The sequence below is a fragment of the Chelonia mydas genome, chromosome 1 (genome assembly GCF_015237465.2).
Source record: "Chelonia mydas isolate rCheMyd1 chromosome 1, rCheMyd1.pri.v2, whole genome shotgun sequence".
NCBI classification, from domain to species: Eukaryota; Metazoa; Chordata; order Testudines; family Cheloniidae; genus Chelonia; species Chelonia mydas.
Genome location: NC_057849.1, coordinates 237,615,465 through 237,628,411, shown reverse-complemented (window position 1 = coordinate 237,628,411; position 12,947 = coordinate 237,615,465). Strand labels below are relative to the sequence as shown.

Below are 12,947 nucleotides of genomic sequence, written 5' to 3'. Positions count from 1 at the left end.
TGGAAACTAACACATGACCATTTACTCTTTTTCAAATGGGGAGGGTTGTTGTTTTTTTTAAAGACACACGTACGATACACTTTCTACCGAACAAACCACGCTGCTTTGAGACTAAGGATTCTTAATGCATCTGCAGCACCAGACTGTCCCGCAGAATGATTAACAGTCCCCCTTTTGGGCCCCTGAGGTGCACTGATCATTGCATGCAGTCTAACGAGTCAGAAAGGTTTGGGGTTCGTCGCATTTTCTGTAGATAATCTTGAGGAAGATTCCATTGCCAATGTTTGCTAACATCTCACTCATGCAGAGTCAGGGGTTGTGGTGTTAGTGCAGATGTGGTGGGAGGGCTGGGAGCAAGGTATGGATATGATGGGTTAATAAATGGGCATGCATGCAACAATGGCCAGCAATGGAGACACTACCTTTGACGAGTATGATCTCTTGAATGCCAGGGCGTGTGGTACATAAATCGACTTTAAAATGGGAATGGTAATGGGAAAAAAATAAAAACACACAAAATGGAGCAAAATCAGTTCAACATTGAAAACAAATGCACAGTAATACAAACAAAGCTGTTTTTAAATGCAACATAAAATTGTACAAATGGTGAACCTGGCACAGCCTGATTACGCACAATGAAAAATCTCTACTCAGAAATCCATTTACCAGCTCTCTCCTGAAGGCAATTCCAACTGAGGAGCCTCTTTGGAAAACCAGTCATCCAGGAGATCCCCTTTTCTATTCTGGCAATAAGTATTTGTAGATATGTGGACAAAGAACATTTTGGTTCAAGCTTTGGAAAAATGGTTTGGGTTGGTTCTGTTTTGATCTGAACCAGCTCAGCCAATCATATATGGCTTCTTAAAAAAATCCACATGCATATGATTGAGTTCATTTAGAAAGAAAGATTTGGCTTGTGAGAACCCTAGATTCACCCAGCAGCTGGGAACCTCAATCAGGGATGAGGACTCACTGAGGTAGGTCCTGTACAGATGTACAACTAAGACAGCAGTCCATTCTACAGATTAATGAATCTCTTGGTGAAGAAGCCTTTTCAGATATCTCACTATGCTGCTCTCTATTCAGCCTGTTATCTTGTCCCTGGTTTTGCCTTTGTCACAGAGCCTAAAGCCTGCATCCTGGCGGGACTCACTCTGGTGTCCGCTTGTTCAACGTTCAGAGTGGCAGCAAGATCACGTGCGGACTCCGTTGCGTTCCCCCTCATCTACTTTCTGCTCCACAACCTTTTTTCTCAGAAGTTCTGGTGCTTTTATGTCTTGGATATGGCCTTTGCTTACTAATTAAAAATAAGCTCGGAGTTCCACCACCCTGGCCTCGCTCGTTGCTTTGTAACCTGCACGAATGTTACCCAGGGCTCTGAGCGTGTTGGGTCTCATCAGCTAATGGAGGCTCCGACTTGGTACCTGAAGGGGACTCCTCCAAGAGCGCTGAAAAGGAGACACTCTTCACTGCACCAGTACTGATTCCGTGCTGCTGCAAGGTGTTGGGAGTGTTCTGCTGCTGAGCAGCGGCTCAGTAAGGAGCAGTGCTACGAGTCACTGATAGCCGAACACTCTGCTCTGGCCCCTCAGTCCTGTAATTTCAGCTCAGTTAAAAAAAAAAAAAAAAAAAAAAGAAAGCTACAACCTTACCGATTCAAGAGTGGCACGCTAAGGCTATGTCTACACAGCAGCCGGGACACAGAGGCGCTCGCTTTGCTCGAGGCAGACAGGCACCCGCTACCACTGCTCAGACTTGGACACTAAAAACAGCAGTGTGGTTGCAGCAGCACAGGTGAGAGCTCTGCCTAGACGGGACAGCCTTCGGGGCTTGGCTGGGATTGTTCTTGAGCCACTAGCCTGAGCCGCCACCACCACACTGCTATTTTTAGTGCGCTAACTAGAGCGGAGCTAGTGTGTGTCTGTCTACCGGTGCTGCGAAGCATGATCCCAGCGGCTGCACAGACGTACCTTTAGCTCCATTAGCCCCTTCAGGTGAAACGATTGCACTGCCCAGTGTTCCGAAGCAAAGTGAATTTCCATTGTGCGATGAGGTACAGAGCACATTGTAACGCACCCTAGGCAAAGTGCCAGCATTCAGCATTTTTGCCGAATATTCATTTAACTAAAACGATCATGAATGGAAAGCTGAGAAACAATCTGAACATGTATGCAAATTTTAACATTCAGCAAACTATCTGCAGCAGGAGACATGTATCTCTGATCACCGCCCCACATCCTGTACATTCTCTCTCTCTCACACGCACACACAACTATTAGCGCACAACCCACAGGGAACTACATGAACATTCTTTACATGAAGCGTTTGTTGAAAGGCAACACACTAAGCCACACAAAGTTAATTCACTACTGATCGCTAATGCTATGATGGGTAGGCTAAACAGGCCAAGCCCTCTGGGAAGCAAGTTCAATAAAACAACCACAAAAGCAACATCAGCTGGATTTTAACTTTGAAAGGGTTCAGATAAAAGTTATGTGGCATTAAGGGAGCCACTTCTTCCCCATAATGGAGGAAATAAGCAGTTGACTTGGTCTGTAATTAAAAGGCACAAACCCAAAAATCAGTGCTACCCTTTTGCCAGCCACACCCTGGATGCAATTCCTTCTGCAGCGAGACTTGCCAGGCTGTGGTGTAAATGTTTTAAATCCCCAGACACACTTGTTGTGAACCAAAAGGCTGACATGTCTGTGGTCTGTTCCCTCTGGATTAGTGCACACACTCCCAATTACTGCTCCTGGAAAGCATACTCAGGCACTGAGCAAAGAGGAGATCCTTAAGTGTGACTCAGCCACAGCAAATGGAGAAAGTGAGCCAAGAAAACCATACCCTGGAAATCTTGCTGCTTATGTAAAATAACTGAGAAAATTTAAAGGAAAATTTGCTGGGTATCAGGAAGAATTCCAGGCCATCTGTAGCATCTCCAGGCCCTGGAATACTCAGTGGCCACCACCTCTTCTGCAAAAGCCAATCGTTACCAAAGTTGCTCAGCATGGAGGTGCCAGAGAAAAGGAGTGAATATTAGAGCACCCCCAACTTTGAGAACATACATGGTGCTTATTGAAGTCCCGCTGCCAGGAGTTCACAAGCTGGACAGGAATGACAACATCACAGCTCTTATCTGAACCTCCCCCTCTTTCTGCTTCCCCAGGTACCTCCTCCTTCTGCATCTCAGATGCAATGCGGAACTTGTCATGAAACACCTCGAGGGCAAGCAAAGGAGAAAGAGAAGCAAAAAACAAAGAGAAGAAAGGGGTCCAATATAAAGAACGGTTCCCAGAGTAAAACCCTCCTCTCAGAGGAGAGGACTACATATATATGAACCAGGGAGGGAAGCTTAAAGAGGTTTAATTAAGTGAGGACAAGTCCCATTCACTTCAGTACACCAATCCCTCAGAATTTTATTGTATCATAGTTAAAAATACAAGTGGAAATGATCTTCTCCTGTATTTCCACTTGCACTAAACCACAGCCACCCCAATCAGCTGAGACCTTCACCAGCTGATCCAGACAACTGCCCTAACGTGGCATTTGCCATTGATTTCTCCAGGCTTGGTGAAAGGTGGGGGGAGCTGCTCACCATTAGAGTGGAGAGCTGTGATACTGTCCTCTAAGGTTCCTTTTGTTCATGAGATGGAGGTGGACAATCCCATCCCAGATGCTAGGTACATGCTCCAGTGGCTAGCTTCTCCCATCACCATGGCAACAATTATATTTTTAGCACAATAGAGGGATCACAGCTAGCACAGGTACGTCTCCTCAGACTGGAAATTACACCTCCAGCTTGACGTGTAGACATACCCTGGGAGCCAGGCACAAGGGGAGAAAGTGGGGACAGGAGAGAACTCACTTCTCTCTTTCCAGTGCATGCTTGAGCTGAGGACCATGGTATTGTCAGTGAGAAGGACGTACCCAGTCACCACACCCCAAACCTGCAGGGTACATCCAGGAACCCCTCTGACAGCTGCAGGTTTCTCTCCACTCCAGCATCCACTGTGATTTTTTTTTATCTTTCACTTGTTCTGTTTTTACTTTATATTTTCCCCCGTTCAAATGAAACTATGAAAACGTGGCCATCCCCTTCATTATGTGATGAATACACTAGAGAGAGAGAAATAAAAAGGAGGGGCCCCTCAGTTCCTGCCAGATCTCTTGCTCACAGGTATGCCCTGGTCCCAGCAAAATGACAGGTGGCTTTTTTAGGGTGTTTGTGGGGGTCCAGCAGAAGCTCCTTCCACTTTCTCTTTACTTGTCTACTCCCCTTTGAGCCCCATTTCACTGTGGAGTTGCCTTTGGTTGGGGAAGGGTCCACGTGGCTCGCTCCAGAACTCTACAGCACTAGCCAGAGGAGGCTGCTCACGAGCAAGCAGACACTTCTTTCTTTCAAGAAGCTGAGCTCACACCCAGCCCTTACCTGCACGGTGAGCAACAGCCCTACGCTCAAATCTCCATGTATCCAACCCGCCTTCTTCCTATTTCAGTTTCGCAGTCACTGCTTATACCCAGGAGACAAACATCTGGAAACACTGCTAATTGCCAGGGATCCCTCAAAGGGAGTAGGGACAAAATGGGAGCGGAATAGGCGCAGGCTCTCCCTTTCCAGACAGAAGAACCCTAACGTATAGATCCCCATCTCCCTGGGGAAATACGCACACATATGCCATGCTGCAGAACCACAAACCTGCAGCTTGCACATCTCTGGATACTCTGTCTTGCCTATGCCTTTGCTGAATGCACAGTAACATACCTGTATGCAGTTTGCCTCAAACTCCAACAGATCAACCTATTGACTAGGTTGGCACAACAACGTCCTAAAACCAGATCTTCACCATGAAGTGAGGAATGTCCCAATGGCACATTTCTGTAGTAATGTTACAGCCAGTAAAATTTACTCTTTAGACATGAAATTCCCAATGCTAGAGATTATGAGTATGTTCTCTAGAGGGACAAAAATATCCTACCCTCAGAACAAGACAATACACACAACGCCTGTGTGCATGGCAATGACAACAGGACTTCTGTACAATGTCAATAGGGAATCTGGCTTATTGTTGAAACTGACTGGTTGATTTCAGGTTTATTATTCAGCCAATCTTATACTAACACCATCTGCAGCAAAAACAGTAAGAATGATAAAGTTAATCCTGGCAAACGTTGTTGTGGTTCTGAGTCTGTGATCTCTATGAGGACAGTCCTAGCTAAATGGTCTTCCTACCTCTCGCTTGGATTTCTGAGAAGATCGTTCGAGAACATCATCACTGGAGAGGTCAGAGTCCTCTGAGAAACTCAAGTGTCGACGGAGCTGCAAATCTGAGAAAACAGACCAAAAAAAAAGTAAGAATAGGATGACAGGTTTAGAAGAGTGGTCACTACTATTGTGTTTCTCTCTATCTCTGCAGATACTTTTGAGCTTGGTCTTGCTCCTGCTTGACTTACACTTCTGAAACAGCTATCACAGTCACACTTCACTGCTGCAATATCTGGGAATATCGTGCTCCCAAAAGCACCGCTCCACAAAGCTACACCACAGTGTGGAATCATTGACTGTGGGGTTTCCTTCTAAGGAAGCCCCGCCTTCTGAAACAGGTAAATTTGAGAATGATGTTGAACATGGTAAGCACAGCTTCCTTTCCCTCCACCCAGGTCAACATTCCTATAAAGAGGCTGAGCATTTGGATGATAGCAGCAGGGATTAAGTCTTTTTGGCCAGCTCCACTTTGGTATGAATCAAAAGAAGTGACAGGTACGTCTGCTTTGGCCCATGTTTACAGCGGAGAACTGGCAGGTCCCAAGCCACACAGAGAGCAAAGAGGAGGGAAAGTAACTATACCTCCATGCCCTCTTAAGCACCCATTTACCTTTTAATTAATGAAGGGACATTTATGTCTATCTCTAAAAACATTGCATAGTCTGCCATGGCAAATTCAAGGGAAGTGAATGATGGTCAAGGTAGGGAGCCAGGGTGGGAGTTAAAACAAGTTTGAAAGGTGGCAAACTCCTCTCTTTTGAGTCAGGTTAAGGCAGAAAAATGACTAGTTTTGTAGCCTGGTATGTGTGAAATGAACAGTAATGTACCAAATCTGCTATTTGACAATCTGTTTCTCCCATTGATATGCTACTTATTTTATAAACAAACATGTCTACAGTTCTAATCCCATTATCCTCAAGGCTTTGCATGTTAGGCAAAGGAGAGCGACTCAGAAGCATAACAGTGTGGGGTAGCGAGCTGGGACTACTTCATTTCAGAAGCTTTCCAGCTGCAGTGAAAGTACAGTGTGCAGACAGGCAGATGTACTATACCTGCTGCTCTAACCATTGGAGAGACCTTGTGCTTCCCAGAGTCCACTGTGGCACCACTGGAAGGAGTGCTAGGGCAGGATTTGTCATCAGTCTTTTTCTTCTTGTCTTTCTTGTACCCAGAAAAAACAGACTTCCACAATGATCTGGGCTTGGTGGCTTCCTCGGCCATGCCACTGGATTTGTCAGAAAGCCGGCTGTCATTCTTGGATTTCTTCTCCTTTTTGTTCTTACGAGGGGAGAAGAGAGAAGTCCTTTTCTTACTTTTCCCACTGGAGCCCTCTGAGGAGGTGACGGACCCTTCGGGCCCAGCAATGTCAACAGGGGGGGAGAGGAACCTTTCATTAGCAGCATCATGTTTCAGCGTGGGGCCCTCTGCTGCTTTCATGGCCAAACGTGCTGAGGACTCAAAACCTCTCTCTTTGGGCTTCAAGGGCATGGAGGAGGCTTTTCGTGCCTTGGTGGCCCCAGCAGCTGCAGCCGTCTCCAGATCTTTCATCTTACACAACTGCTTAGCCATGGCATCCCGCAATGCCTGACTCTTTACAGATTTCTCTCTGGCTCTCATTCTTTCCTCAGCTAGCTCCTTGGCTTCTGGAGAGATTTGAGGCAGCACTCTCTTCCTTTGGTTCGCTTCTCCTTCCATTGATAGAGGTCCACCATTCTCTTTGACCAATGGCAGGTGAAGAGGCTTCTCTGGCCTTGGCCTACTGGTAGGGGGTGTAAAGAACTTCTCATTAAGACTTGTATCCTCAGTTCTCTCATCATAAGTGTCTTCTACATCATCAGCAAATGGTATCTCATCCACACTCTCCACAAACGACTTCCGCACCTCTTCTTTTGAGGCCTGGGTTGGCTCTTTGGCAGGAGCGTTGTGCTCATAAGGTGAGGGTGCAGGAGGTGTCGGTTCTGGTGCTGGCTTAGACTCTGTCTCATTCTGCCAAATTGTCTGATGCCTCTTTCTACGCAAAGTTGCTGGTGCTTCATTTTGAGGAGGTGGTGGGGGAGGGCTTGATGGTGGAGTGAGCATAGTGGAGTCGGAAGTATTGAAGCTCTGGCTGGCCAATGTCCTCATGTTGGATGAACTTCCATGCAGACCCAATCCAGAGCTGCTGGATAAGTCTCTCTTTACTTCATTGGAACTCTTCAGCTCTTTGTCTGAAGGAGATTTTGGAGTCAGCAGAGACATCTGCTCACTGTCTAGTTTGGACATGATCAGCCTTCTTGGGGCAGGCTGGGGTTTTACAAGATGGATCCCCTCCTCCTCTGAAACACTCAGCGGAGCTGACTCAAGGGCTGAGACAGTAAAGCTAGGCTCTGACCCTTTGCTTCTGTTCACTGGAGTGAGCCCCAGACTCCTCCGGATTTCAGCACTCTTCATCCAGAACTCCTCTACGAGGTTATTCCGTTTCAGGGCTTCTTCTGCAGTAGTAGGGCTCCCCAAATTTCCCACCTCATTATCTTGGCTCTTTAGGGCAAGCTGGGCCAGAGGAGTGGATGTTAAGGCTGGTACAGGCTGAAAGCACACTGGAGGTTCCACTGGAGATGGAATGGGTGCTTCAGCAGACGGCAAAGGCTGGGAACAGATAGGCCACTGGGCAGATGTGGGGGATGAAGCCAACATAGGTGTTGCTGGCTGAGACTGCACTGGTGATGCAGGTGTGATGGCTTCTGGCAATGCAACTGGTTGGGACCGTATTGGAGAGAGAGAGACAGAAGGGCTTTTAACTTTCTGATCTTCAAGGATTTCATCTTTTGGACTTTCTTCAAGGAGGAATGGTTCACGAAAAAAGCGTGTCTCTGGAGATTTGTCCATGTAGGGCACTGCCGTGAGGTGATCCTTTACCTTCTATGGAAATGCAGAAACAAAAGAAATGATTATTAATGGTCACTAAGCACCTTCAGAGGGATTTAGAATACTGCTCCATGCCTCAGGCTTTCAGGAATAAGGGAGTGATAATTTAAGCTTCAATATATGAAAAATGCATTTGGCATCCTTTTCCAGTGCATGGAAAACCACTTGGGATCTTTCATCAGATTTTGCTCCACTCTGTAAGCTGTCTATTCTGCAAGTTGAAATGACAAATTTAATTTTGGAAAAAGAAGGGACGTACATATCAGAATACCCAATTCCGCTTTACCCCTTCCCCGCTCTCAGTGGCCCCCCCATCAGGGGAAGGCTCCTCCAGACCTATTCCACATTTTGGCCAGGGTAGGGTTGTTTCTCAAAGGCATGAGGCATTCCTTAGCTTGGGGCTCAGTACGTGGGTGCTGCAGAGCTCCCAGCTGCTAATCATCTGAGGAGTCTTGGATTTCACTTGGACCTGCTGCCACTAGACTGCTATGTCACCCAGGCAATGTATGATGTTAAAGAGTTTAAGCCTTTGACATTTCCCCATAGAGATTTACTGTCTGAGGAGTGTCAGCTGCAGAAAATGTTCCTTTCAAAACTATGCAAGATCTTCAAGGCAGAGACCTTGTCTACCTGTAAGCCTGGACAGCACCTAGCACAAAATGGCCCTGGTCCTGACTGCAGCATTGCTATAAAACAAATAATAAATGTGTCTGATAGCACAATTAAAAGTGACAAGAGGAAATCACTCCATTCCCTTCCAGTATGAATGCTGTCAACAAACCAGCCTGATCTCACAATTTAAGTATTGGCTAGGGAATCTAAATCAAACCGCACTGGCAATTTAGCAAGTAAATAATCACAAAAACAAAAGGATACAACAGTTAAAAATAAACATTAAAGAAATGGAAACAGGGAATGATGATTTCAACATTTTTAGTGTCTCAAGTTACTAGGAAAGATTCTCCAAAACTAAGGGTTCTCCTGTATTTATATGCAATCATCGTGAGAGAAGTTCTTTCCCATTAAAACATCAAATCAGCTCATGCATCTGTCATAGTGTTCTTCTTGCCTGTTCCTACAGTGCAGTAGCATGGGAAATTGATTTTTCTAAATGAAATGGCACTGAAACGAGTCGAACATAAACCAGGGGTGTCTCAATTATGACCTTTGTCTTCACTCAGCTTATACACAAATGAATCTGACAGGGCACTGCTGTGCAGGGAACTGAGAGTGACTGAGCAGACTCAAGCAGGGACTGGACAATGACTATGTTGCTGTTGTTTTTATGCATGATACATAACTCCTGCTTGCTATACGGGCCCACTGAGGGTCTCCAATAACTTTTTCTTTGCCTTTAGATTTAGAGACTTGTACTACTGATCAGCCATTGCACTGTGAACTTCTTCAAAAAGTGGCTTGTTTTCTTCTAAAATCTAAATGAAACTAGGTCTCAAGAAGTCAGAGGACAATGTACATTATCTAGATAAGAAAAAAGAGCTAAAACTATCACTCTGTCATACAAGCTGTTCTACTAATCTAGATAGTACAGTCCCTTAATCGAAATCAACATAGCTTTGAACAGCACCAGAAACTCTTACCTCTATTTGTTCTGCACGGGGACTACCAACTGGGGACTGAGGAACAGCAGTCTCATTGGGTGACCAGATCGGGGTGGAGGGTTTGCATGGATCTAGGGGAAATGGAGAGTGCATTAAAAAAACCCATAAACAAGCCTTTTAACATTCTAAATCCATGTGAAGCACAGTAAATAGTGAACAAATCACTAGCCCTTTACATTCTAGATGAGCCCTCTGGAGTCTGTTTGAAAATCTGTATGTGACCCTAATGACACAGGCAGTTAGCTCAAAAGCACCCATAGGGATCTGAGAGAGGGAACAACTGGTTCTGTGGGTTCCCTGACGCTTTGGGAAGATGTAGCTCGTGGTATCACAACACCTTTCTCAGAACACAAATGCAAACACATTCAAGGCATTGAGAGTATTGGCATGGTTCAAATGTAATTGAAGAGATTGCTTTCACCAACAGCTCAGCTGGACAATTCAAAGAAATGATCAGTCTTCCTGGACTGCAAGATACAGAGATTAAGTATTTACCTTCTGTCAGACAGCAGGGAGCCGTGGCCTCTCGCTCACCCTCATCCTCAGAGACTTTCAATTCTGGCTCTTCCATGTCCCCTTGAGGTAACTGACACTCATCTTCCACATCAGGTGGTGTGTCATCTGACCATCTTTGATCTGGGTGGGAAAAAGACGATGACACAGAAAGGAAGAGGTCTTGGATGCAAACCCATAAGGACAGCCATTTGTTTCCTAAATCTTTCAATTATCCTATCTACCTTCTCACAGGGTGCCATTCACTGTGGTACCCCAGCACCTAAATCGTCTATTCCTTCATTACATGCTAACTGGGGTCACTTTAGTTAGTTACCAATGTGATACAAATAAGTTCTCTAATTTGTTTCATGCTTTCCACAGTTATGCTGGAAATTTTCCTACATCTCCCAATATGTGCAGTTTCTTTCATGCTGGCAAGAGAAGGCTTTGGGTCAGTCCTACAGCCTTTTCCCACATGAACACTCACTTCCTTCATTCAGAAAGATTATAATGAGAGTAAGGACTGCTGTTGTTACAAGGAGGAAGGAGAAAAATTGTTCTTCTTAACCTCTGAGGATAGGACAAGAAGCAATGGGCTTAAATTGCAGTAAGGGACATTTAGGTTGGACATTAGGAAAAACTTCCTGTCAGGGTGGTTAAGCACTGGAATAAATTGCCTAGGGAGGTTATGAAATCTCCATCTTTGGAGATTTTTAAAAGCAGGTTAGACAAACACCTGTCAAGGATGGTCTAGACAATACTTAGTCCTACCATAAGGGCAGGGGACTGGATTAGATGACCTCTCGAAGTCCCTTCCATTCCTATGATTCTGTGATAAGACTGGGCCTTCTAACAAACAGAGTGGTTGCGAGCAATGTCTTTCAGAATCCATGGCACTACAGTTCTTCAGTTCCATTTCACACTTCAATCCAATTTTTCTCTCTCTTCTGCACTGAGCTCCCACATATACAGATCTGCTCTGACTGGATCACCCTTACACAAGATACCTGCTTCCCAACATGACTTTGCTTCCATAACAAGGTTTAATGATGCACTGTGGTACCGTACCATCATCCAGCTCTGCACCTGTGTCTCCATCTTCGCCTGCTTCCCCTTCTGTATCTGCTGGCTCTGTGCCCACCTCATCCTCCACTTCATTCTCCTCAAATGGGGCTGGAATGCATTAAAACATTGAGAGAGAGAGAGGAAGGAAAAACAATCTACACAAGAGAAAACAGTTTTAAACTGCACCAAGTGCCCTGAGTGCCAATATTTACTCATTGTTTCTCCAACAAGGTGCTCTGAGGTGCGTCAGCAGGGGAAGACACTCAGCTGGCATTTCAAGCCTGAGTCAGAGTAGTCAAGAGGTTTTGTGCCTCTGAGGAAGCTTTGTCACAGACATTGGCACTGCAAGGTTTTCAAGGCACTTCCGAGGGACTGGCCTCGTGAAGTACCAGAGTCTCCACTTCTGCAACCAAGGCGTGCTTGAGTGAGACATTAAATGAGGGTGTCAGAGAAAGCTCTAATGGAATACGCTCAGCTGTTACTCCAATATAGTATTGGTACCACAAAGGAACTACAGTTACCAACATTTTAGAGGATGTGTGCTAGTTGCAAACTGCAATCTCCTATTCTGCCACAATAACTTGCCTAGCAGCAGAAACAAAGAAGTTTGAGGGACCTGAAGTCAGATGAGGTGACCTGCCTGGAGGGGATTAGCCAGGAGAGTTGACCATTTGGAAACTGTTTAACTCTGTGCGGCTGCAACATTCTAGAAGAAACCGTTTGGTGGAGTACAGACTGCAGTGCAGATACCCAGGGCCCAGATGTATTCAGATATTTTAATGTGAACAACAGACACATAAGAAGTCTGTTCTTGTGTGCCAGAGCCCAGAATCTGCCTTACAAGATCAGTCTGAAGGGAAGAGTCATGAATTTATAAACCCAAAGAAGGCATTTGACAACATTACACATAAAAGGATTTAATTCCAGAGGGGAGCATGAGGCCCCACCAGGATGGGCTTTAATTCACATTACTAAATGATATTTCACAAAAACCAAGAGACTCCTACAACTCTCTCCATTGCTACACCTTATCCCATCTCAGTTATTATGCATGGGTGTTGGTCACACAGCTTCAAGGTCCTTCCATAACTTCAGGCAGAATCTTTTTTTGTTTTAAAGGAGTTTCTAGCTTTAACCATAGCACCAGCAGACTGCACAAACCTGGGCCACGTTTTTGGATTTGTGCATATAATTAGCACAACTGCAGGCTCAAATGACATGTTAGACATTTAACTGGGTTGCTGAATGCTTGATTATTGCAAATGAGCATACATTCTCAGTAATCATGTGGCAACCTATATGCACACAATGCTAAAATTCTGGCCCCATAATGATGTAAACAGATGCCAGTGCTCATTTCATAGCCTACCTGGGACCATTTAAATTACAACACTACTATTCATGACAGTCTAAGAAAGAGAGAGCTGGCATCTTGACATTTTCCACACACATTTTGATAGTCTCTTTTTCTAGTAGAGGCTCTTTGCTTCCTTGGTCTTCAAAGCATGACACTGATAGTCTGTTCCACTGAAACAAGGCTTGTCCTGCCCCTTCAACCTGAGAATTTCTTCTATGTCACTTTTTCCACCTTTGTAGCA

At 45.2% G+C, this 12,947-nt stretch overlaps 1 protein-coding gene across 19 annotated transcripts in view; it reads right to left on the bottom strand.

Moving 5' to 3' along the window:
• MICAL3 (microtubule associated monooxygenase, calponin and LIM domain containing 3) overlaps positions 1-12,947 on the bottom strand; it is a 250,936-nt gene that overhangs the window by 34,494 nt on the left and 203,495 nt on the right. For 10 of the 19 annotated variants that reach the window (XM_043539986.1, XM_043539936.1, XM_043539941.1 and 7 more), the window contains 5 exons: positions 11,353-11,457; positions 10,285-10,425; positions 9,769-9,860; positions 6,319-8,164; positions 5,234-5,328 (listed from right to left, as the gene is read on the bottom strand). In XM_043539986.1, coding sequence (XP_043395921.1) covers positions 5,234-5,328; positions 6,319-8,164; positions 9,769-9,860; positions 10,285-10,425; positions 11,353-11,457 — 2,279 coding nt within the window. Of the gene's footprint in view, positions 1-422; positions 474-5,233; positions 5,329-6,318; positions 8,165-9,768; positions 9,861-10,284; positions 10,426-11,352; positions 11,458-12,947 lie in introns of all 19 variants that reach the window. The other 9 variants (XM_043539943.1, XM_043539978.1, XM_043539973.1 and 6 more) reach the window with 1 other exon arrangement.